The sequence below is a fragment of the Sus scrofa genome, chromosome 1 (genome assembly GCF_000003025.6).
Source record: "Sus scrofa isolate TJ Tabasco breed Duroc chromosome 1, Sscrofa11.1, whole genome shotgun sequence".
NCBI lineage: Eukaryota > Metazoa > Chordata > Mammalia > Artiodactyla > Suidae > Sus > Sus scrofa.
Window position 1 is genome coordinate 7,114,257 of NC_010443.5, and position 25,489 is coordinate 7,139,745.

Sequence of the window (25,489 nt, forward strand, 5' to 3'; positions counted from 1 at the left end):
ATAGCATCAAGAAATAGGACAGGTGTTCCCACTGTGGTGCAGTGGGAAAGAACCTGACTACGATCCATGAGGACGTGGGTTTGATCCCAGGCCTCAGTGGGTTAAGCATCCAGCATTGTCATGAGCTGTGGTGTAGGTTGCAGCTGCGGCTGGGATCTGGCGTTGCCGTCTGTGGCTGTGGTGTAGGCTGGCAGCTAGTGCTCCAATTTGACCCCTAGCCTGGGAACTTCCATATGCCACAGGTGCAGCCCTAAAAAGACCAAAAAACAAAAACAAAACAAAAACAAAATAGGGCAATAAGTCACTCTATAAGTTTTAAAGGTCTGGTTAAAATATTCATGAGATACTTAGCAATGGCTGCCTATCTCCGGGAAGACGGTGGTACCCCATTAAAAGAGAATATGAAAAGAGAAATTTCCGATTCTACCAGGGGGATACTTGCTATTAAAACACTCACAATCAAGTAACCTACCCAAAACAACAGTCACACCTGTACACTGGACAAGGTCAATTCCAGCCCCAGCCTGCAGAAGTTGTGAAGTCTTTCTGAGCATAGATTTCCAGGTATATAAAAAGTGAGGATAAGAACTTGAATTGCACAGAATCACCTTGAGTATTCAATGAAATGACGTATGTGAAACCACTGATGACATAAACAGGTACCTAAAAAAAACCATCCGTTTCTGATTTCTTCCCGATCCACCAAGGGAAGAATAAAACTGCCGCAAGGTTGCTACCAGTTCAGTCTTGTCATAAATATTTTTGATACATTTTTTATTTTTTATTTTTTATTTATTTTGTCTTTTTGCCTTTTATAGGGCCGCTCCCGCAGCATATGGAGGTTCCCAGGCTAGGGGTCCAATCGGAGCTGTAGCCGCCAGCCTATGCCAGAGCCACAGCAATGCAGGATCCGAGTTGAGTCTGCAACCTACACCAGAGCCACAGCAACACCGGATCGTTAACCCACTGAGCAAGGTGAGGGATCGAACCCGCCACCTCATGGTTCCTAGTCGGATTCGTTAACCACTGCGCCACGATGGGAACGCCGATACATTTTTTAAAATTTAGATTTACACCCTTACTTTCCAGGTCATTGTTTAGAAGATTATTTTTTTTTTTTTTTTTTTTTTTTTTTTTTTTTATGATCTCACCCACAGCATATGGAAGGTCCTGGGCCTGGGACCGAATCCGAGCTGCAGCTGTAACCTACACCACAGCTGTGGCAACACTGGATCCTTCAAGCCATTGCACTGGGCCAGAGACTGAACCCACACCTCCACTGCGTCCTGAGCTGCTGCAGTCAGTCTCTTAAGCCACCATCCCACAGCGGGAACTCCTGATTTTGATTTTTGCAAATTAGCTGGGGTTTTTTTGTTTGTTTGTTTGTTTTGTCTTTCTAGGGCTGCACTTGTGGCATATGGAAGTCCCCAGCCTCGGGCGTCTAACTAGAGCTGCAGCTGCCGGCCTTCACGACAGCCACAGCAATGCAGGAGCCAAGCTGCGTCTGTGACCTACAACACAGCTCATGGTAATGCCAGATCCTTAACCCACGGAGCGAGGCCAGGGATCAAACTCACATCCTCATGGACACTAGTTGGGTACGTTACTGCTGAGCCACTATGGGAATTCCCAGCGGTTAATTTTTTTAAAAAAATTCACAAATAGTACAAAACCATGAGTCATTGTTTTTTAAAAAAATCAAACAACTCAGAAGTCTGTGGAGTAGAAAAGTGGTGTCCCCCCTTCCACACTCCTCTTCCAAAGCCATTTGTACCCCAGGGGATATATGTTATCATTTTAAATCGTTTCCTACACACTCTCATATCCATACTCTCTCTTCCTATCTTTTTATTATGAAAGATTCCAAATGGAGAGCATCAGAATTCGTGTCATGTGAATTTTTCTTGGTATAACAAAAATCTCTTTCATGTGTAGGTACTGGCCGGATATTTCCGTTCTCTGCACCCCATCTAGTCACCCTCCCCCACACTCAATCTCCTGCTTTCTTTCCTTCCCCACCTGCCATCTGTTTATCTACCCCTCACCTGTCTCTCTCTCTCTGCTATTTACCTGTCTATCCTCCAACTTGCAATCAGCTATCATCTCTATTATCCGTTTTATCATATCTATCATCTATCATCTGTCTATTTATCTAATCATCTATCTAAATCTATCATTTCTCTTCCCATCTAGCTATAGAGAGGGATTACTCTTGGTTTTACTTATTTTTTAAATTTTTATTTATTTATTTTTGTCTTTTTAGTGCTGTACCCATGGGCATATGGAGGTTCCAGGCTAAGGGTCGAATCGGAACTGTAGCCGCCGGCCTACGCCACAGCCACAGCAACCTGGCATCCGAGCCGCATCTGTGACCAAAACCACAGCTTATGGCAATGCCAGATCTTTAACCCATGAGCGAGGCCAGGGATCAAACCTGCATCCTCATGGTTACTAGTCAGATTTGCTTCCACTGGGCCATGATGGGAACTCCTGGTTTTATTTTATTTTATTTTTGTCTTTTTTTAGGGCTGCACCCATGGCATATGGAAGTTCCCAGGCTAGGGGTCCAATCAGAGCTGTAGCCGCTGGCCTACACCACAGCCACAGCAACGCCGGATCTGAGCTGCATCTTCGACCTACCCCCCTGCTCATGGCAATGCCGGATCCTTAACCCACTGAGCGAAGCCAGGGATCGAACCCACAGCCTCGTGGTTCCTCGTTGGATTAGTTCATCACTGCATGGAGCTCCCTCCTGGTTTTACTTTTAAATAAATATTATAACACATTGTTTCACGACTTTTCACTTTGTCACCCATGTGGAAAAGCTCTCCGTGGCATTCCATACAGGTATGCTGCAGTCACTTTGATCTCTGCGTAGGGACCCACACTGTGGATATATGATATATGTTATATCCATATCTATAATATATACTTTATGATGTATATATATATATGTTTTCACAATTTGTTGCCTATGGTTGCACATTTCAATTATTTCTGCTTTGCCGAATCATCCGCCCCTTTCTTTCAGGTTCCTTCTGAGTTTCAACACCTTATTTGGAAATGTTTCTATCTTCAGAGCCCCACTGAAAAAATAGCACCTAATCTTTTACAGATTTGTTGTTTTTAACATTAACCTTTTAAAGCTACTTGGAATTCTTTGCTTTGGATGTGAGCTAGAGCTTTCATATTATTTTTCCCCCACACTGTCCTTTTGTCCTTTCCAGTCGTTTGAAACACTGTTTTAGGATGTGCCGAATTTCGTACCATACCTGTCAAGTTTTTCTACATCATCCACTGTTTCTGGCAAGGCAATACCCTTGGTTTCAGGCAAAAGCATCACAAGACCACCGCAGACGGACGCCAGGATACCTGCGGGATGGGGAAAGGTGTTACCCTACCAGGAACACGCTGCCCCCTTCTCATCCCTGCCCCCCAGCTCGCCCGTTCCTCTGTCCTGATTTCAAACATTCTCTATGTTCCTGAACCCTGGACAGTCCCACTCCCCCCTGTGCTCTTGGCACCCATCCATCCATTCACTCATTTAACAATTATTTATGAGGACCTACTAAGTGCCAAACCCTCAGTGAAGCCCTCACCTCCTACTTCACAGGAGAAATGAAGCTGCCAGCCAGGGGTCCCTCGGGGTCCTTGCACCGATGCTGGAACGTCACTGCACACCGGCCCTCCCCTTCCTCCTCCTACCCCGTGACACTGCAGGACTTGTCCCCACGTCTGCTCGGGGGCATCCGTGGGAGTCCTTTGGGCTCCTCGCTCCGCTGATTCATCCTCTCTCCCCAGCACCCTTTGCCCATGGGTGGAAGCCCTGAAACTATTCAAATCTCTCCCTCGAAAGAGCCTATCGGCCTCCCTCCTTCCGTTCCCTAGAGCCCGAGGCCTTGGAACGCCTTCCTCTCCTCCTTCCGCCGCATCTTCCTGCCCTAGGCCTGTGCCTGGAAGAGCCTAAGAGTCGGCGCTCCGGAAAATAAACTCCCTGATTCCTGCCTTTGCCTATGTCCTTGGTGTAAACATGCCCCTTGCGGACGTGCATCCTTCGAACCAGCACCGCGGCGTCCACCTGCTGTAATCTGGGTTCTGCTCCATGTCCCCTCCAGCCTTACTCCAGCCAGGTCGCCAGTGGCCGCCGCCACCACCTTCAGGGGCACTGCTTCTCCCCCCTGCTGCCTGGCCTCACGGCTCCTCTGGCAGCTGGCGGCGTCACCACCCACCCTCCCCTGGCTTTCCCGCTGCTCCAGGTTTCCCTTCTGCCCCTCTTGTGTCCCTCCTTGTCCCCTGGCTGGCTCCTCTCACTCCGCTCATGCCAGATGCTTGTCACTGCTCAGCGCTCCATCCTGGGCCCCCTTCTTTCCTCTCACTCCATCCTCTTTCCCGTGGAGGGGGGGTCGGTCACTCCTGTGGCCTCAGTGGCAATCCACACCCAGGTGGCTTCTGGACCTTTATCACGAGGCCACAGCTCTCCCGACTCGGCTGGTCAAACCACTGGCTTCAAACAGTTTGGGCTTGGGTTTCTTAGAGGCGCTAACAGCCCAGGAAGAATCCCTCCATGTGCAGTGCAGACACGCTCCTTGGCTTCACTGAACCCGGGCCACACCGCCAGCTCTGGGTGTTCAGCCAGGGGCCTGGGCTGCCCATCCCCCCAGCTCCCTCCAGCCCCGCCCAATCTCCCCCTTGCTAATTGGACTTCTGATAGATTTCTTTGACCAATCCCCCCCTCAACCATCTCAGTGCCATCACCTTAGAGCGAGGCACTGTGGTCTCTGACCTGATTCCAGCAACAGCCTTTGAAGTCTCACTCTCACATTTAATTCATTGGCAGAACTGCCATAAAGCCATATTTCTTTCTTCTTTCTTTTTTTTTTTCTTTTTTTTTTTTTTTTGTCTTTTTAGGGCTGCACCCATAGCATATGGAAATTCATGGGCTAGGGACTGAATTGGAGCCACAGCCATGGCCTAGGCACAGCCACAGCAACGCCAGATCTGAGCCGTATCTGCAACCTGGGACCTCCTCAGCTTGCAGCAGTGCTGGATCCTTAATCTGCTGAGCGAGGCCAGGGATCAAACCCACATCCTCATGGATATTAGTCAGGTTCTGGGTTCTTAACCTGCTGAGCCACAGTGGGAACCCCAAATATTTCTTTTTTTTTTTTTTTTTTTTTGGCTGCACCTGAGGCATGTGGAAGTCCTTGAGCCAGGGATGGGACCCAAGCCACAAAAGTGACAATGCCAGATCCTTTAACCACTAGGCCACCAGGGAACTCCAGAATCATATTTCTAAAATGCAAATCGAGCACTGCCAACCCCAGCTTAAAACTCCGCCTGGCTTCCCACTACTGTTTGGATAAAGGGCAGACCCTGAGAAGCCCCTTGTGGTCTGGGCCCAGCTCGTCTCTCAGCTTTATCCCTCTTCAGGCCCCACCCCACCCACTACACTCTGGCCTTGAACTTCCTGCAGGTGAGAGAACACTGCCTTGCTCTTACTCTAGGCCTTCCCACTGCCTGGAGCACCAGCCCAGCCCCTCCTGGGGCTACTTGCCACTCATCTGAGATCTCAGCCGAGACGCAGCTTCCTCGCTCCTCAACCTTCCCCCTTGGTGTCAGCAGCATCCTGGGCTGTGCTCTCAGAGGGCTCCTCTCTTGTGACTGGTGGTTTGGAAAGGGGGCTCCCCCTGAGCCAGGCTCTGGGAAGGAAGGGCCTGCACCACTGCCAGCTTAGCCAGCCTGCTTGGCAGGTCAGCCTGCAGGCCCCCCCGCCCGCGCCCGTCCCCAATCTTGAGTGACTGTGCTCTTAGATGTTTCTGTCCTGCTGCTTGGACAATGAACTCTCTGCTCTTTCGTGCTGGCCCAGCATCAAGGCCGAGCTTGTTTCTCAGATCCCATGAAATAGTTTGAAATGATCTTTTTTTGAATCACTGGTGTCAGCGGCTAGAAGCTGATTGGACGGTCCCCAGCACGGCCAGAGGACTTTTGCGTTCCTTAGCATGTATGCGCTCATGGACTGGATGTTTCCATTGGCGTTTAAACCGCTGAGCAAGGAGTGCCTGTGGTGGCTCGGCAAAACGCATCTGACTAGATGAGGACGCGGGTTCGATCCCCGGCCTCGCTCAGCGGGGTTAAGGACCCGGTGTTGCTGTGAGCTGTGGTGTAGGCCGGCACCTCAGCAGAGAAAGCTACATTGACTACTTTTTATCACAACCCTTTAAAGTAAAGTAAGTGTAAATGATTTACGGTTTATCTTTCATTGCGGTGCCTCAAAACGGAAGCAGCTGTCATAAAAAGAGTAAGAGGATCTCATTAATATCCAATCTGATGTCATGACAGGGCTCTATTCATGCCACGAATGTGAATGAAGGCATTTCAAGATAGTATATCAACTGGGTTCTTACCAAAGATGATAAGAGGTAGTTCCAGCCAAATGGCTGCTAGCCGGAAAAGCAGAAAGGGGGCTATGATGCCCCCAAAGTCACATAAGCCTGAACAGAGGGAAACTCCAAAGTTTCTGCAGAATGAAAAAAAAAAAAAAAGTTTGAAATGAAAAACATGGAAATAAATTCCAGATAAGTAAATTTTCCCTTCTATAAGTAACAGAGATATTGGAACAACGAATTCTACTGCTCTCATTTTTAACTTTGAAAATTTCTAGGAGTTCCCGTCGTGGCTCAGTGGAAATGAATCTGACGAGTATCCATGAAGACACGGGTTTGATCCCTGGCCCACTCAGTGGCTTAAGGATCCGGCGTTGCCGTGAGCTGTGGTATAGGTCAAAGACGTGGCTTGGATCTGGCGTTGCTGTGGCTGTGGTGTAGGCCAGTGGCTACAGCTCTGATTCGACCCCTAGCCTGGGAACCTCCATATGCCCCGGGGGCGGCCCTGAAAAGTTCATAGTCTGAGCAAATCCTTTCCCACCTGCAGCAGGTCACGTCTGGGTAGGTGCTGAGTCACGGCCAGCCCAGGGAGAAGCGTCTATAGTGGTGGCGGAAACCATTCTTCCACCAGCGACTCACTATCCAGTCTGCTCTGTGGCATTATTTGTCACCTTGGCACCCTACATTGACCACAGGGTGTGCCCAGGAAAGGGCACCAGTTTGCACTATCTATGCCCATTGTTCCGTTCCGTCCACGTGGAGTGTGGTCAGAACAGAGGCTGAAGCCTTTCAACAGTGAGAGGCTGATGAAGCCAGATTTAACCCAGGAGATGCCAGCACGCCCACCTGATTTTCTGATTTCAAATCTGGGGCTTTCCACAAAAACACCACCAAAAAGTATAAAGAAATTGATGATAATAACGCAGAAAAGCAGCTACAACTCAACAACTTGGCTTTTTTCACTGGCTGACGTCAGCCCAGGCCAGGAGGTCGCCAAGCTTAGAAAACGCTTTTGGAGTTTTGAAGTCAAAGCATGCGGCTGTAGAATTACTTAGGGAAACCAGGATAGAGGTTGGAATTACCGTAATGTGGTTGGGTACAACTCTGAATTTACCAAATAAACAATCTCAAAGGCCATGGTTATCCCCAGCCTTCCCAGCGTGGCCACCGCGGTTCTCAACCAGGGTATTCCTGCAAACACAGAGAGGTGGAGAGGAGGAGTTAGGGTCGCTTTCAGTACAACTTTACAACACAGCCAAGGGCACTGACTCGGTGTCCTCCCAGCCCGAGATCTGCTTCATTCTAAGGGCAAATAATAGACAGCTTCTCGCACGGTAACCACATTTCAACGGGAACAATCACCCCCCCGAGATGGGAGCTAGTATTTAGCCTTCCAACTGCCGTCCTGAGCAGGGCAGGAGCCACAGAAATACAAGTCAAGGTAGCTGCTAAGTAGCCACCGCCTCGGGAAGGATGATCCCAGCAGTGCCTTCCTAGAGGCCTGGAGGCCACTGGCCTTTAGTCTGGACGGCGGTCTTTGTCTGTGCCCTTGAAAACTATCGCCACAGCCTGCGGCCCATTTGTCCTCTTCTGTTCTTACCCCTTAGGGATGATGCACAGAATCACCCTTCCCCACGGACCAGGAAGAATCGGGACCTGAAGCCAGCTTTGGTTTCTAGAGAGCAGCCAGGCTCCACGGACTGGGATCTGGGAAGGGACGTCTTTGCAGGGGTTATGGCGGGGTGTGTGGTTCATAAACCACAGTGTCTTTCCCATCCCTAATCTTGCCACTCTGCCTATGGAATCATCTAGAAGGAGCCCAACTCTTTAATACCGACGGGTTCACTCTTTTTAGGGTCACGCCTGCAGCATATGGGAGTTCCCAGGCTAGAGGGTCACCTACAGCTGCTGGCCTACGCCACAGCCACAGCCACAGCCACAGCAACGTGGGATCCTTACCCACTGAGCGAGGTCAGGGATTGAACCGCATCCTCATGGATACCAGCGGGCTCGTTTTTGCTGAGCCACAACGGGAACTCCCCGGTTCATGCATTTAAAAATGGACTGTTTTCGGGCTGCAGTGGTTCTATGAGGAAACTCTCCTTTCCTCCATAGTAACTAGTGGGACATGCCAGATGTTCTTTCTTTTGTGCTTTAAGGAAGAAGGAGTAAACCATTTTTGCTCTAAAAAGTCAGGGCTCTAATTTCTTAAGAGTTGTGCAGTTGCCACCTTCTTCTCTTTTTTAACTTTTATTAGTTTTTTTAAAATTGTAATCAAATGTCACCATGCTGTACAGTAGGAAAAAAAAAAAAAAAGTCACCATCTTTTCTTAACGGGCTTGGGGTGAGGACACATGACCACATGAACAGGAGCTTATCTGCCCTCCAAGGCAAAGCCAAGGGCGCTCAGCCTATGCCTGACTTCTGACTCTGGAAGGGAGACTTTTCCTTTTAATACTCATGTGTACTCAACGGCCCTCTTGCTTTCCAGAATTACTGCACTTCGCTGAATACACAGACAAGTCGGCATGAGCGAGGGGATGAAAGAAGAGAATCAAGCTGGGTAGATTTACTTGTGTTCTCTTTAGAGAATATTCAATCGATAATAATTTTTTTACAAAAGCTAAAACTCTCTAACTAAAACAGTTGTCCAGGAGGGCAAGCAGAGAAAGAGACAGTTCCGGAATCCAGGTCACGGCTGGGAGGCTCCGGTTTATTACGTTTTGATGGCACACTGGCCGAGGAGGTTGTGTTGTCCCTGACGTTCTGTCCAGATGAGGACACCTGCAGCGGTCGCAGTAGCAGTCACACCCAGGAGCGAGGAAGAGCCGAGATGCTCAGGTGCCGGGCCACCCTCTGCTCTGGCACAGTTGTAAACACGCGTTTTATTTAGCCTTTACTTTTTCCCTAAGGTCGAGGAGGCGACTAGGCGACGCATTCCACCCGTTCCTTCAGTGAGAGCAGGTGGTACGGAGCTGGTGCTGGGGATGCAAAGGGGCAGCTGACGTTCAGATTGCCTGGGTCCCCGCCGGGCCAGGAACTTCTTGCTGCTCTCAGGTTGCAAAGAACACCACCTGCTCTTGTGGAAATAACTTGATTCCCCAGGTTAGGGTCTGAAGCTATAGTTTTTCCTACTGAAGCAAGACTGCTCTATAAGTAAGTTCCACGGACCGCTCCAATGACAATTTAAGTTTACAAGTAACTGCAGGGGTGGGAGAGGGACAAACAAGAACCAAGAAAGCGAATTAAAACACATACACGGGAGTTCCTGTTGTGGCTCAGTGGGTTAAGAACCGGACTAGTATCGGTGAAGATGCAAGTTCGATTCCTGGCCTCGCTCAGTGGGTTAAGGATCCAGTGTTGCTGTGAGCTGTGGTGTAGGTTGCAGACTCAGCTCAGATCTGGTGTGGCTGTGGCTATGGCACAGGCCGGCAGCTACAGCTCTGATTTAACCCCTGCCTGGGAACTTCTATATGTCACAGGTGCCGCCCTAAAAAGCAAACAAGCAAATAAAACTAAAACAAAAAGCACATTCACACACCATGAGAAGCTCAGTGGATACAGATAGTCAATTCAGTAAAATGTTAAGGAAATGCTATCAAGCTTGCTTAAGACTCTCCGCTCTTTCTAACCAATAAAAGCCAATATCCTGAAAAGTTCCTGAAAAACATCACGTGCTAATCATCTTTAACCCACAGGCACTTGTTCTCAGGGTGCCTAAACTTTAGCTTAAGGGTGACCGTGTTTAGGGTGCAAGTAAGCCAGGGAGAAGGACAAGAAGGACTCTACGCTGCTCGGTTTTAAAGCATTCATTTCTAAAAGCAACATAAGGACTATATCTTTTCTCTTAGGTAAATAAGATGCCTATCTTATCATGCGTATCCCTTCAGAGGGAACCAGGAATCTGTTCTAAGGCTGTGCTATTGCTGCTTGACTATTTCCAATCATCTCTGCCTCCCCTTCCTTCCCTGATCAGCACCTGTCTGAACCTGCCCCTACGAACTCCAGGAAGGCCATGGCGGCTGAATAAGGCCCCTTTCCTAAGAACAAGAAATGGGGGACACAGAAAGGCTTTTGTGCCCAGGACCCTCACAGGGCCCTGCTCAGTTTCGGAACAAAAAACCTTCAGAGCATCCCCGTAAGGTGCCACGTTCCTCTTGGAGTGACAACAGACATCTTTTGGTAGCAATGGCAAAAAACCTGCAAGACAATTTAAGAATGGGAACTGAAGCTGAAACCACCTCCCATGGGTTCCTGAGAACACAGAGAAAGACAGCCCTCTCAGCGGGCTATGGTCAGGCTGTTAGAGATTACTAAGGACAATCCACAATTTCTTTCCTTTTCTTTTTTTTCTTTTTCTTTCTTTTTTTTTTTTAGGGCCACACCCGTGGCATATGGAGGTTTCCAGGCTAGGGGTCGAATCAGAGCTATAGCCACTGGCCTACACCACAGCCACAGCAATGCCACATCTGCTACCTACACAGCAGCTCATGGCAACACTGGATCCTTAACCCACCGAGTGAGGCCGGGGATCGAACCCGTGTCCTCATGGATACCAGTCGTGTTTGTTTCCACAGAGCCACAACAGGAACTCCAGAATACCTCCATTTCTGAAGAGGGTCTGCAGGATTTTAAACAAACACAATTTTACGTCTCCTTTGAATGGACCATCTGTTCTGAGTTCTGAAATAAAATGCAGTGAGAATTCCTAGTAAGTAAGCTAAATGGACTTCTTACTTAAGGAGAAATAAAAGTCAAAGAGAACTTTTTCATTTCAAAAAGACCTCCCGAAACTGCTAGGTTTGTAGCCATCTTAAATAAACTCAAATTAAAGACGGTAGATTGGGCATACATTAAAAAAACAAAACAAAACAAAACAAAAACCCTCTTTATTTTTCAGGCTTTACTTAGAGTGCAAAAATTGGGAACAAAAACAGAGTCTTAGATGAGGCTACAGCGCCTGGAAGACTTTCTTTCCCAGGATTTCATTCTTTAGACCTTGAACCTTCACGCTTAGCGGAGAGAAAGTCAGTGAAGCTGTTTTCTATGGGATAATTTTAGAGTTGGTTCCCCTAAAAGGCTAATCTGCATTCTCCTTAGGGACAGGCGTCGTCTTGTTGACGTCAGGAGTGGCTGAGAGGGAAGGTCTTTCTAATGTTAATTCAACAATCCAAGAGAGCAAGTCCAAAAGGCCCCTTCAGGGAAAGCCAGGACCGGTCGTCAAGTGTGGAACCTCCAACGCTTGGTCGCCACACGGAGCAGTAGGGCTTTGAACTTACTCTTGCCAGTCAGTTCTGAGCCCCTGCGACTGATCACGCGAATCCACAGAATACGGAGCAGCCGAATCCACAGAATATACAAACAAAATGCGTCCAGAATAAGAGCAACTCGTTTTCAGTGTTGCTAAGACCGGTTCTAAAGATTAAATTGGGACATTCTGTCTACAAAATAAAACTGATGAGGACCCAACAGAAAAGTCTATTCTTTGCCTTGTTTTTCCAGTGTATGAAAGGGTTCTCTAGAAGATAGCTTGAGTCCTACCCACTCACTCACCTCAATATTGGCTTGGACATAAACCCTTGATCCCTTTCTGGGATCCTGCTGCATGCAATACACATTAAAATCATCCCTACGGACGGCCAACAGGCACGTGGAAAGATGCTCAGCATGGCACGTGGCTAGAGAAATGCAAATCAAAACTACCATGAGGTATCACCTCACACCAGTCAAAATGGCCATTATTAAAAAGTCTATAAATAATAAAGGCTGGAGAGGGTGTGGAGAAAAAGGAACCCTCCTACACTGTTGGTGGGAATGCAAATTGGTGCAGCCACTATGGAGAACTGTATGGAGGTTCCTTAAATAATTACAAATAGAATTACCACGTGATCCAGCAATCTTCCTCCTGGGCATGTATTTGGAGAAAAGGAGAATTCAAAAAGATACATGTTCCCCAATGCTCACAGCAGCACTATTTACAACAGCCAAGACATGGAAACAACCCACATGTCCACCGACAGGTGACTAGATAAAGGAGATGTGGTGCGTATACACAATGGGATACACGCCATAAAAAGAAGGAAATAATGTCATTTGCAGCAACATGGATGGACCTGGAGATTATAGACTAGGTGAAGTAAGTCAGACAAAGATAACTGTCATGTCATATTGGTTGGAATCTAAAAAGGGATACAAATAAACTTATTTACAAAATGAAATATATGGAATCTAAGAAAATGATACAAATGAACTTATTTACAAAACAAAAATAGACTCACAGACATAGAAAAGGAAGAAGAATAGAGGGGTGGATAAATGAGGAGTTTGGGATTAAAATACACACTCTGCTACATAAAATAAACAACAAGGACCTACTGTGTACAGAGAACTACACTCGATATCTTGTAATAATGGAAAGTATCTAAAAATATATACATATATATTTATAACACTGTAAGTCAACTGTATTTCAATAAAAAGGGAAAAATAAAATAAAATATTCCCTATCAGTCCAGGGCCAGAGAAAATCAAGGGGAAAGTTAAATCATGAAAACATGGGCCTTCTCCCCACTTTCCTAATTTCATGTGTGCTTAATGAATATGTCATTGGCATTTACGCCTATTCCATCTGTGATGAGAACAGAAGACCTTGTGTTAGGAGCCACCTTTAAAAATTAAAACCCAAAACTTTTGGGGGCCGAAGTCAAACAGAAAGAAGAGTGACGTCTCCAACGTTCCTGATTTCTCACCCTCTGCTGATTGGTGTGTAACTCCCAAGGACAGAAACGATGCCTGTTTTGCTCACCGCACTCTCCCTACTCCTAGTTTAGTGGCACCAATGAATAGATACTAAAGAGATGTGCATTGGCTGATATTCCCCCCAGCTCTTAGAATGCGAGAGGTTGAACAGCGTTCTCCAAAAGTTCATGTCCACCCAAAACCTCAGAAGGTGACCTTATTACAACACAGGGTCTCTGCAGAGGTACTGGGTAAGCTAAGGCACAGAGATGCAGAGAAGGTCATGGGAAGATGGAGGCAGAGTCTGGACTGATGTCCACAAATGCTGAGGACGGCTGGCAATGCCAGGCAGCCAGGACGAGGCAGGGAAGTACCCCCACCCCAGAGCTTTGAGAGAGAGTGCAGCCCCGCCTACACCTGGATTTCAGAGCGCCAGCCTCCAGGGGTGGGAGAGAACACATTTCTGTGTGTCAAGCCACCCAGTGGGTGGTACTTTGTTACAGCAGCACTAAGAAACTAGTACACTCCAGAAAAACGAACTAAGTGGAACGGTTCTGTCCATCACCAACCCTTCCAACATGATAGGACTTTACCTCTTCTTGGCCCTTGGTTCTAAAGATGGGCTTCACTGTCATTTTATTTAAAAGGGTCTATCTGACATTTGGGGATTTCATAAAGTTTTTTTTTTTTTTTTGTCTTTTTGCCTTTTCTAGGGCTGCGCCCGTGGCATATGGAAGCTCCCAGGCTAGGGGTCGAATCGGAGCTGTAGCCGCCGGCCTACACCACAGCCACAGCAATGCCGGATCCTTAACCCACCGAGCAAGGTCAGGAATCGAACCCGCAACCTCATGGTTCCTAGTCGGATTCGTTAACCACTGAGCCACGACGGGAACGCCTCATAAAGTTTCATGTAACTCACAAAGTCATCTGTAAATATCTGACTTCTTTGACTTGCACATGAGTATCAGTTCTCTCCCGATCCTCAGAGGATTCTCAAAAGAAAAGACACTTTCTCTCGTGCTGACACAAAACACCACTGGAGACTCCAGCTCTCCCAGCAACTACCCCCTAGCCTACACCTCCCGGAGTGCGGAAGTAATTCCCTCGCTCTGAAACGCCAGTTCCCTGGGGGTTTTTGGCCTCCTCTGTCCAGGGCCCACTGTGGCTTTGTGTTTACAGTGGCCTGGCCACACATGCAACCTCTGTCCCACGCTCCAGGCAGCCAGCCCTGCAAAATGTAACTGAAAATCGCCGTCTCCCCTCCAGGCCCCAATACCACGACCTCCGTTCCTGCTCTCAGCATCTCTCCCTCCTCATTGCCATTGTCCAAACTGCAGCAGCTCCTCGGAGCTCCCTTGTCCTCCTCCTGAATCTTGCAAGACCACGCCCAAGCTCCTGGCCAGGCTGTGAGGCCATGACCGCTGGTGTCTGATGCTCTGCAGCCTCCTTGTCAGGACATCCCTGAGATAACAACGAAGGTTTGGTTCCTGAGCCACCGAGGGTGGTTCATGCTTCTGGGAACCAGGCTGCAATCGGGAAAGACCAGGGCAGCACGTGTCTTCTCTTTCATCATCCACGTGCCTGGTTCTCAGCCCTGGGAAGCTTTCCCGACAATCCCCATTAATGAATCACTCTTGACACTTTTTTCTTCCTATTTTTAAATTTTGTTTAAAATGTCTATGATTTCATTTGTCTCTGCTTGTTGCGAGAACATTAAAGGATTAATATTCCTTACTGGGTGATCAACATTTTGAAGTCAAGAAGTGTGTTTTTCTTCCTTGTGTAGCCTCGATGTTTCGCATGGGATTGGCAGTGTGAGAGCTGGTCAGGAAACACGGTCAACGGTACCACAAAAGGAGTCAGATAAAGGTGATCAAAAGTAAACTACAGAGGAGTTCCTGTTGTGTTTCAGCAGGTTAAGACCCCGACTAGTATCCATGAGCATGTGGGGCTGATCCCTGGCCTCGCTCAGTGGGTGAGGGACCCAGCATTGCCATGAGCTCTGGTGCAGGTTGTAGATGCAGCTGGGATCTGGCGTTGCTGCGGCTGTGGTGTAGGCTGGCAGCGGTAGCTCCGATTTGACCCCTAGCCTGAGAACTTCCATATGCCACAGATGTGGCCCTAAAAAAAAAAAAAAAAAGTAAACTGCATCACTTCCACTCCTTGGTATATACCCCCCAAACCCCAAACACCAATCTGAAAAGATAATGCACCCCGATGTGCACAGCAGCATTATTTGCAATAGCCAAGATATGGAAGCAACCCAAATGCTCATCAACAGATGACTGCATGAAGAAGCGGTGGCATCGATATACCACGGAATGTTCCTCAGCCATAACAAAGAATGAAATTTTGTCATTTGCAGCAATATGGATGGACTTAGAGAGTATCATGCTGAGTGAAGTAAGTGAGACAGAGAAAGACAAACTCCTCGATGATATCACGTATACATGGAAACTAAAAAATACAACAACGTTGCGATGATAACAGAAAAAAAGCAGACTCACAGATACAGCGAACTAACTACCCGTGGGGAGAGGGAAGAGGGGAGGGGCAGGATAGGGATGGGGGAGTGGCGGGTACAAGCTGCCAGGTATAAAGTAAGACTCAAGGATCCATTGCGCAACATGGGGAATAAGCCAATATTTTATAATAACTACGCATGGAGTACAACCTTTAAAATCGTGACTCACTATATTATACGTCTATAATTTATATACTACCGTACATCAATTATACGTCAATAAACGCTTTTTTAAAAGTAAACTGCATCACTACGAGCTAGATTCCACACATCTATTTTATCCATAAGTGGACCTAAAAATGAATAAAACAGAAAAATCTATGGAACCAATCTCTCATACTCAAAGTCATCGCGCCGCTTGGGCAGAAAATAGAGTGCCATCACGAGAGCGTGCCTGACACTAAGGTTTTGATGCTATGGGACATTTTCTAAAGGCGGAAAGTTCCCCATTCTTCGTTATTTTAAGAGCTTGTTTTCAGGTTCTTGGCTGCCAAGCAGACTGGGGGCACAGTTACCTTCAGGTAAGAACGCAGTGACAAGGCATGCCACTCCTGCCACTATATTGCTTGCGGCAAAGGGTAGGCGTCGACCGAAACGCTCGATGGTTAATAGGATCAAGAGGGCTCCTGGCAGTTCCACAACTCCCGAGATGAAAAAGTCAATATAGAGGTTGCCTCCTATAATTCCCAGGCGCATGACGAGTCCTTGATACACCACAGCGCTCGTGAACCTGAAGCAACATTGACAGACATTGGAGAAGAGGTTAGAGGGAAGCTGCACCTGCCCTGAAGAAAGGGATGCGTTGTAAATCTGACACAAGCTTGTGAATCCATCCCAGGTCCAACTCACCAAGCAAACATAAGTATAAGCGTGCACTTCCTCATTTGGCGAGTCCTCACCAGATCTAAAAAGGATGGATTGCTAACCTCCTCATCGGTAACAGTGATCTGTATAAGAGAAGCAGATTTCAGTAGCAATACTCCGCAGGAAACATCTGCGTATTACAGATGTGTCACTGACCAGCTACCACGCTGCCCAACCCTCTTACTGAACCGACCAGGGTCTTTCAGCGTCACGTCTTAAAACCTGAGAATAAAAGGCTGGTTCTCTAGCCTTTGTAAAGTCAGAATTCACAAAGATGTGGCTGCTGTCTGCGAATCTGTTCTTAGGTTGATGGCAGCAGTGAGACACGCTCTGAGCACACAAGCATAAAAGGTGTTTTCTAAAGTAAAATAATTTGTGCATTTACTGAAGTGAAGAAAGTAAGCATAAAAGTGATAAAAGCAGCTGGAAAACAATCAAGGTCCTTTATCTATTAAATCCTCAAACATTAAGTTGACAAATAAGCAAGAGTAACGTGAAGTTCAAGAGCAAGAGCAATATCAAAGGGACCCTTTTGCTTCTGTCCATTCACTGGAATCTATCATTTCTTTGATCCAGGAAAATTCAGCTCGTCTCTATTTGGCCGTTCAAGAAGTCGGGTTGGAGTTCCTGTTGTGGCTCGTGGGGTTAAGAACAGGACATAGTTTGTGTGAGGAAATGGATTTGATCCCTGGCCTCGCTTTCTGGCTAAAGGATCTGACATTGCCCTCGCTGTGGAATAGGTCACAGATGCAGCTTGGATCCAGTGTGGCTGTGGCTGTGGCTGTGGGGTAGGCTCCAATTCGACTCCTACCCAGGAAACTTCCACATGCTGGGGTGTGGCCATAAAAAGGAAAGAAGAAAAAAAAAAAAAAAAAAAGAGGTTGGTCTTTTTTTTTTCTGGCCACACCCACAGCATGTGGAAGTTCCTGGGCCAGGGACTGAATCCAAGCTGCAGTTGCAATCTGTGCCACAGTTGGGACAACACCGGATCCTTTAACCCATTGTGCCGGGCTGGGAATCAAACCTGCCCCTCTGCAGTGACCCCAGCTGCTACAGTTGGATTCTTACCCACTGCACGACAGTGGGAACTCCAAGAAGTTGGTCTTTTCTCTAATTCAATGGAATAAACACTGCTGTTTGCCTACTATGTGTAAGGCGCTTTAGAGGAAACAAAGCTGGACAGCAAGCCCTCCATAACCACTGCTACGAGTCTAGTGTCCCAAAGGAATCATAACTCAGTTCCCTGAAGGGACCACGGGTTCACGTTGTCAGGTGCTTACACAGTCTGTTGCCTCTGCTTGAAAAGCCCTCGGATTTCCCTGGTCCTCACCTTCCCTGCGAAGTCTTCCCTAAACTCAGGTCGGACAGATGAGCCCCAATCCGTGTCTCTACTTACCAGACTTTCACCATAGCACTTACACAACCACATGCCTTTATGGGTCTACTTATCTCTTTCCCTCCACCAGCTCTGGCGTTCTTGGAGCGCAGGGCCAGTGTTACAATGTCAAGCTTGGTGTTCCCCCAGCATTTGGGTGAGGACTGATGGTTGAAACAGGAAGTCAAGAGCCTTGGCGATGTCTTTTTCCTCGGAGTGTAGCCCTCAGTCTCTGTCCTTCTGCTAAGTGAGAACCCTAAAAACAGGACCTGAATTGTCTGTTTACCCGACTCCAGATCTGGTCCAGATTAAGCAGAAATTTAAGCAAATTTTCCCCAAGGCTTTGAGTCAAACGTCTCTCTACCAGCCAGCATAGGAATGTGACTTAAATTCACACCTACAGTACCTCATCAAGCACCTGTTCTCAACATTGCACTCAATGGGCCAACAAAAGCTTGACCTCTGCTGCCTATGCTTTGCTCCAAGGAAAGTCACAGACACACAAAAGAAGCCTGCAAATGGATGCCTTTAGATTGCTTTCTTTTCCTGAGTCTTTCCAACACTCTATTTTGCTTACAAAGACACATATTCTTCAGAGTTTAAAATCTCCCAATTGGGAGGTGTCCTACAATTCCACTGATAAGAAAGCAGGGTGCCCACGGCTTCAACAGCATGGTACTTTTCTTGCTTAGTGGTGCACAAAAGGATGATGTCTCTCACAGGTAGAAGCATCCTGGAGTCCATGAAACAACAGTAGTTTCCATAGCAGCGCGGTGGACGCCTGGTAATGGATTCCACCATCCATTCTCTCCTTCTCCCTTTGGGTAACAGAACCCATGGAGTTTTAGCTGGGCACGTGGCTGCCTAGCGAAAGTCACCTTCTCACATTTTCTAGCCTTTCTCTCAACTGTGGGTGGTCCAGCAATAAGATCTCAGCCATGAGATGGGACAGAAGCCACGTGTACAAGTTTTGTGTCTCATCCTTTAAAAAGGACGTGGCTTGCTCTTCATTCATCCCTTCCCGAGAGGTGGAAAAGGAAGATGCTGGTGAACTAGCTTCACTTATACAGCCTACTGCAGGGGGTGGGGGAGAAACAGGATAAATGGAACCCAGACCCAAGAGGGCCTCCTGGAGCAAAGCCGACTTTGGTGCTGGGCTATTCATTTCTGGGTGGGCATGTTGTCTTTTTTGTCACGGTATTTTTTGGTTCTCGTTTTCAGCAGCAAGTTGACCTGCACCGTGGCTAACGAAATCCTTATTAAAATGTTCCCTGAGCTAATTTTCCTTTTTTTAATTAATTTTTTTTCCTTTTACGGTCACACCTGCGGCATATGCAAGTTCCTGGGGTTGGGGTGGAATCAGAGCTGCAGCTGCCAGCCACAGTAATGCCAGATCTGAGCCACATCCTCGACCCGCGAGGCAGCTTGCGGCAACATTGGATCCCTAACCCCTGAGTGAGGTCAGGGATCAAACCTGCATCCTCATGGACACTATGTTGAATTCTTAACCCATTGAGCCACAATGGGAACGCCCCCTGACTAATCTTCTCAATCCTAAGAACTCTGCTGTTGCAAAGATAAAGCAGGAGTAATTATAAGTGAAAGATCTTAGTATGTTACAACAATACAGTTGGCTCTCCACCCCACAGGTTCTGCATCTGCGGATTCAACCAACTGAGGCAGGAACTGAGATTGGCCGAATCTATGGACACAGAATCTGTGGATATAGAGGGTCAACTGAGACCCATTTTCTACAAGGGTCTTGAGACTTTGAGGATTTGGGTATCTGCAGAGGGTCGTGGAATCAATATTCCACAGATACCAGGGGATCTGTGGAATTATTACTACATGGTTGGGTATCAAAATGCTTTTCACAATTAGTTTCTATATATTGCCCACATTAAAGAGGCTAACTTTTATGAAGTGTGTAACACTTGTTAGAGTTTGTGCTAAATACTTTATCTATTTATGTTCTTTTTTTTAGGGCTGCACCCAAGGCATGTGGAAGTTCCCAGGCTAGGGGTTGAATCGGGCCACAGCTGCCAGCCTACACCACAGCCATGGCAATGTGGAATCTGAGCCGCATCGGGGACCTACACCACAGCTCGCAGCAATGCCAGATCCTTAACCCATTGAGCGAGGCCAGGGATCGGACCTGCATCCTCATGGATCCTGGTCGGGTTCATCACCGCTGAGCCACGACAGGAATTCCCTGTGCTAAGTACTTTTCTTGAATTATTTCATTTAATTCCCATCAACACTCTCTAAAGTCAGTACTTTTATTGATCCTATTTTATAAATAAGAAAAGCAAGGCTCAGGACATTAAGGATTAACTGGGCAGAAGGTAGCTAAGCCAGGACGTGAAATCAGGACGTGATGGAGACGCTCTGTTCTTAAACCTTTTACGCTGCATCACTGAATGTATAAAAAAGCTTTTTATCCCAGACAACGTCTTTGTAGTTGATAGTGACCCTTCATCATTGTAAAGATGGGCATTATGCACTTGACCGAAAAACCAACCCTAGTCAAACACTATTCTGTGAAAACGTTGGCTTGGATGACAATAATTGAGATTTTGAGGATCTCAAAATTTAAGATTAAAACCACCCATCCTATGAGGGCAGTTTTCCTCTGTGAATGTATCACTTTTTCCAGCAATGCTTTTCTTTTCACTTGGGGTTTTCCCACAACTCGGACTTGGGTCCTGTTCATCCCAGTCTAGTCTCTTCTCTCCACGGAGCCCCTGACACCTCTGCCCGCTGGCGCAGCTGCACCCCTGTTCACCAGAGCATGCAGATGGGGGTCATCTTCTGAAAAGCAATATTCACTTCGGAGAAATGAGACGCACAGAGGGCCAACAGGTTCACGAAAAGATGCTCAACATCCCTACTCATCAGAAAAATGACACCAAAACCACAACGAGGTACCACCTCAGACCAGTCAGAATGGCCGTTATTAACAAGTCTACAAACATCAAATGCTGGAGAGCGTGGGGAGAAGAGGGAACCCTCCTTCATTGCTGGTGGGAATGTAAGTTGGTACAACCACTATGAAAACAGTATAAAGCAAAGGTTCCTCTAAATATAGAACTACCATATCATCCAGAAATCCTACTCCTGGGCATATATCCAGACAAAACTTTCATTAAAAAACATACATGCACCCTTATGTTCATTGCAGCACTATTCACAATAGACAAAACATAGAAACGACCTAAACATCTATCAGCAGATGAATGGATGAAGATGTGGAAAACTACTCAGCCATAAAAAAGAACAAAATAATGCCATTTGCAGCAACATGGATGCAAACAGAGATTCTCAGACTAAGTGAAGGACGTCAGAAAGAGAAAGATACCATATGATGTCACTTATACGGGGAATCTAAAATGTGGCACAGATGAATCTATCTGCAAAACAGAAACAGACTCACAGACATGGGAAACAGACCTGTGGTTGCCAAGAGGGAGGGGAGAGAGGGTGGGAGGGACTGGGAGTTTGGGGCTGATAGAGGCAAATTACTATGTCCAGAACGGATAAGCAATGAGGTCCTACTATACAGCGCAGGGAACTATGTCCAATTTCTTGGGGTAGAACATGAGGGAAGACAGTATGAGGGGAAAAAATGTAAATATATGGATGACTGGGCCACTATGCTGTGCAGCAGAAGTTAACACAACCCTGGAAATCAACTCGACTCTAATAACAAAAAAAATAATTTCTTACGGACGCTCTCCCATTTCCCCTTCAATCTTCTCATTTTCTTCCTAGAGCCACGACTTCGATCTCTTAGATAAGACTGAACAATGACTTCCATTCAGGTCCATTCCAATACCAACATTCTAAAGTTTAAGGAAAACACCCTTCACCTATTTCAAGCTTTCTGCTCAATTCAGATAGACAACTCGACACTTAAACACCTTTGTAGCTTTTCCAATTACGCACGGTTCTTAACTGCTCCTCACAGATAAATAAATAAGCGCCTCCTGCTGCCATGTTAGCTCTGCAAATAATCACGTTTTCCTGCTCTCCAGGTGAGATCAGTTACTGCATGACCACAGAATGATGACAGGTTAGAGTTTTGATAAGATAGGAGAAGTCTGAGGGGCTAACTCAGCACACTTTTTCTGCAAGGGGCCAGATATGTACCTGATAAGCCAGATGAGGTGCCTGCTGGAGCTCTTTGGCCATTGTGCGTGAAAGCGGCCACATAAATGGATGTCCATGCCTGGGTTCCAGTAAAATTTAATTTACAAAAACAGGCAGCAAGCCAGGTGTGGCCTGCAGGCCATAGGCTGCCAGCCTCTGAACTAGAGGGTTAGTGCTAGAGGAACTTATGCAGATACTGTTATTTCCATTACAGGGAAGAATAGTTAGGCACCGGAAAGCTAAGCCACTCACCTAATGAAGACACCCAGACAATACGTAGATGAAACCCAAGCGGCTGCTACCCAAGTCTGTATAGCTGTTATGCTACACTGTCTGCAGAGTATAAGGTTCTCTTTATAGTGTAAAAGCATGCCTGCATCATTTCACTAAGGATTCTCACTGGGTAGTGGGGTTAAGGTGGCTTTTCATTTTCTTTTTGGCTATGACTATTCTCTTAACATTCACATTTAAACCTACATTACTTTTGTAACAAAAATTAGCTCACCTTTTAAAAAATTTAATTTTTGTCTTTTAGGACCATACCCACGGCATATGGAGGTTCCCAAGCTAGAGGTCCCATCGGAGCTGTAGCTACAGGCCTACACCACAGCCACAGCAATGCGGGATCCGAGCTGAGTCTACGACCTACACCGCAGCTCATGGCAACGCCGGATCCTTAACCCACTGAGTGAGGCCAGGGATTGAACCTTTGTCCTCATGGATACTAGTCGGATTCATTTCCACTGAGCCACAAGGGGAACTCCAAATTAGCTCACTTTTACAGCAATGGATTTAAATTAGATGTTAGTGTACCTTTTTTGTCATTGATTCAGTATCATTCTCCCATTTGCTCTCTCTCGCTCTCTCTCTCTCTCTTTTTTTTTTTTTTTTTTTTTTTTTGTCTTTTTAGGGCCGCACTCCTGGCATATGAAGTTCCCAGGCTAGGAGTGGAATCGGAGCTATAGCTGTCGGCCTACACCACAGCTCACAGCTACGCTGGATCCTTAACCCACTGTGCAAGGCTGGGGTTGGACCGGCGTCCTCATGGATATTACTTGGGTTTGTTACTGCTGAGCCACGACGGGAACTCCCTTTCTCTTTCTTAACAGAACCCCGCTACTTCCCCCTGGCCCAAATACACGCACTTGTCCTCAATTCACGTTGTCAGGGAAGCTGATTCTGTTTCCAGTGGCAGGGGGATGTCTGATTATCTAAGGGTAAAATCCTTTAGGAAGTGCCTGGGCACGTGACCCCTTCTGAACCAATGAGCAATAGACATGAGACCCAATTTGAACCAATGAGAAAAGGGCTTCCGGGAAAGCGTCCATCCATTGCCCTTAAGTCAGTGGCTCCTGAAGGAATCTGCTCTCCAGCCCCTCAGGGAATTACTGAGGGGCTCAGATAGATCCTAGCAGCTGTCCTACAGCCAGGAGGGAACCAGCATGAAGAAGACCCACCTTGTCAGCGGAGTGGAGAAAGGAGGAAACCACAGCCTAAGGTGGAGACCCAGGTCTGGACAACCTTGGATTCTGCCCTAACTCTAGAATTCCAGCTCCCTGAGCCAGGAACTGGGCTTGTTGTCAGAGCCCATTTAGGTTGGTTTTCTGTTACTTGTTGGCAAAAGCAGACTTATCTGGAGAATTCAGTCCAGAACAATGCTTTTGCATGAGAGCTGAGCATTTTAGGCAAAATAATTTCGTATTAAAGAACGAAAATACTTGCTCCAATTCACTCTGCAAACATATTTACTATTAGCCTAGTTTCAAACTTTTCGAATCGAGCAGTCCCATGATCTCTGCTTTTCCAAAGCACAAGTTTAAGGGCTAATGTAGGTCCTGTCCCCCCCAAAATATGAAGTGCTGATAACAACGGAAGGTAATTGAGACTATAATACCAATTTTCCTTGTTCAGGAAATGAAAGGATTAATCGTCCTTGCAGGCGAGTAAATATTTTGCCAATTTAAGAGCAAATCCAGCTGGTCTTTGATTTACTAACACGCTCTCCGCAGTGACGCAGATATGCTGAAAGATGAACCACTTTCTGGTGTCCAAAGACCTTCGGAGACTAAAAGCCACATCTCAGATGGAATTCATCCAGGAAAATCTTGGCAACTCGTGCGTAGTGACTGTTGCAGCTCTTATTCTTTGATAACAACTTCTAGCTCTACGTTTTGAAATGAAATTGTGCTTCTTTTCTCCTGCCACGGGATGGCCAATTTTTGCATAGTCTGAGTCACATACAAAAGAAGAGAAATGCTAGATCAGGTTCTTATAGGTAGATAGATGATAGGTATTTAAAATTTTGTTTTGTTTTGTTTTTGTCTTTTGAGGGTCTCACCCGCGGCATGTGGAGGGTCCCAGGCTAGGGGTCCAACTGGACCTACGCCTCAACCACAGCAATGTGAGATCCGAACCGCGTCTGCAACCTACATCACAGCTCATGGCAACGCTGGGTCCTTGACCCGCTAAGTGAGGCCAGGGATCGAACCTGCAACTTCATGGTTCCTAATCAGATTTGTTCCCACTGCGCCACAGTGGGAACTCCTAATTTTCTTTTTTGAAATATAATTCACATCCAACAGAATGCCGCACGTTTAAGTTACACCTCAGTGAATTTTGACAGTTTGCCTTTCCAGAATCTCATATAAATGGAACCATCCAATATGTTATTTTTGTATCTAGCTAGGTGTTTTATTTTGTCCTACATTTATCCATCTAAGTGCTGTCTGCTGCTTTCCTCTGGAACAAAGCAAGACAGGAAGTGCTCTAGCTCACTCTGGGGTGTTTGGAGTCTTGTTACCTAGTCATGCCACTCATTGAACAGGGGGCTGCTCACAAGTAAACCGCACTTGCTGGTTTCCTGATATTCTTTTATGGAGCTGATGGTTATCTGCTCTATTTGTTTCTCTCTATCTCTTTTTGGCTGCCCCTCGGCATACGGAGCTTCTAGGCCTGGGCTCAGATCTGAGCTACAGCTGTGACCTATACCGCAGCTGCAGCAACACCGGATCCTTTAACCCACTGTCCTGGGCCGGGGATCGAACCTGCATCCTGGTGCTGCAGAGATGCCAGCAATCCCGTTGCGCCACAGCGGGAACGTTGCTTGTCTCTTAATTGTCTTTTAATTCTGCCGAGACTTTTGTTTTACACCAACAATGATCCTATCTTTCTTGGGTTAATCCAGCTCTATTTACGATTCTTCCTGGTGCCTTTCTGAAACGTTTCTTGAAGTTGACATTGTCGTTGTAATCGCCGTGGAAGAGAGAGAGGTTATACACAACAACCTGTTATAAATATGGTGTTCAGAGCTCTGCTGCCACGGGATTGGTGTTCAGAGCTCCGCTGCCACGGGATTGGTCAACAGAACCAGCCAGGATCAGCCCAGAGATGCTGGATTTTTCTGGAAACATTTTCTTATCCGTGCATTGTCTAAACGCTCATCAGTAGCATGCAAAG

At 46.8% G+C, this 25,489-nt stretch overlaps 1 protein-coding gene across 2 annotated transcripts in view; it reads right to left on the reverse strand.

The window, feature by feature from the left end:
* The window catches only part of SLC22A3 (solute carrier family 22 member 3), a 101,910-nt gene that overhangs the window by 8,771 nt on the left and 67,650 nt on the right, over positions 1-25,489 (reverse strand). For both annotated transcript variants that reach the window (XM_021086250.1, XM_003121106.4), the window contains exons 6-10: positions 16,495-16,592; positions 16,161-16,375; positions 7,466-7,574; positions 6,405-6,517; positions 3,273-3,372 (exon numbers count right to left, since the gene is read on the reverse strand). In XM_021086250.1, the coding sequence (XP_020941909.1) occupies positions 3,273-3,372; positions 6,405-6,517; positions 7,466-7,574; positions 16,161-16,375; positions 16,495-16,592 (635 nt within the window). The remainder of the gene's footprint in view (positions 1-3,272; positions 3,373-6,404; positions 6,518-7,465; positions 7,575-16,160; positions 16,376-16,494; positions 16,593-25,489) is intronic.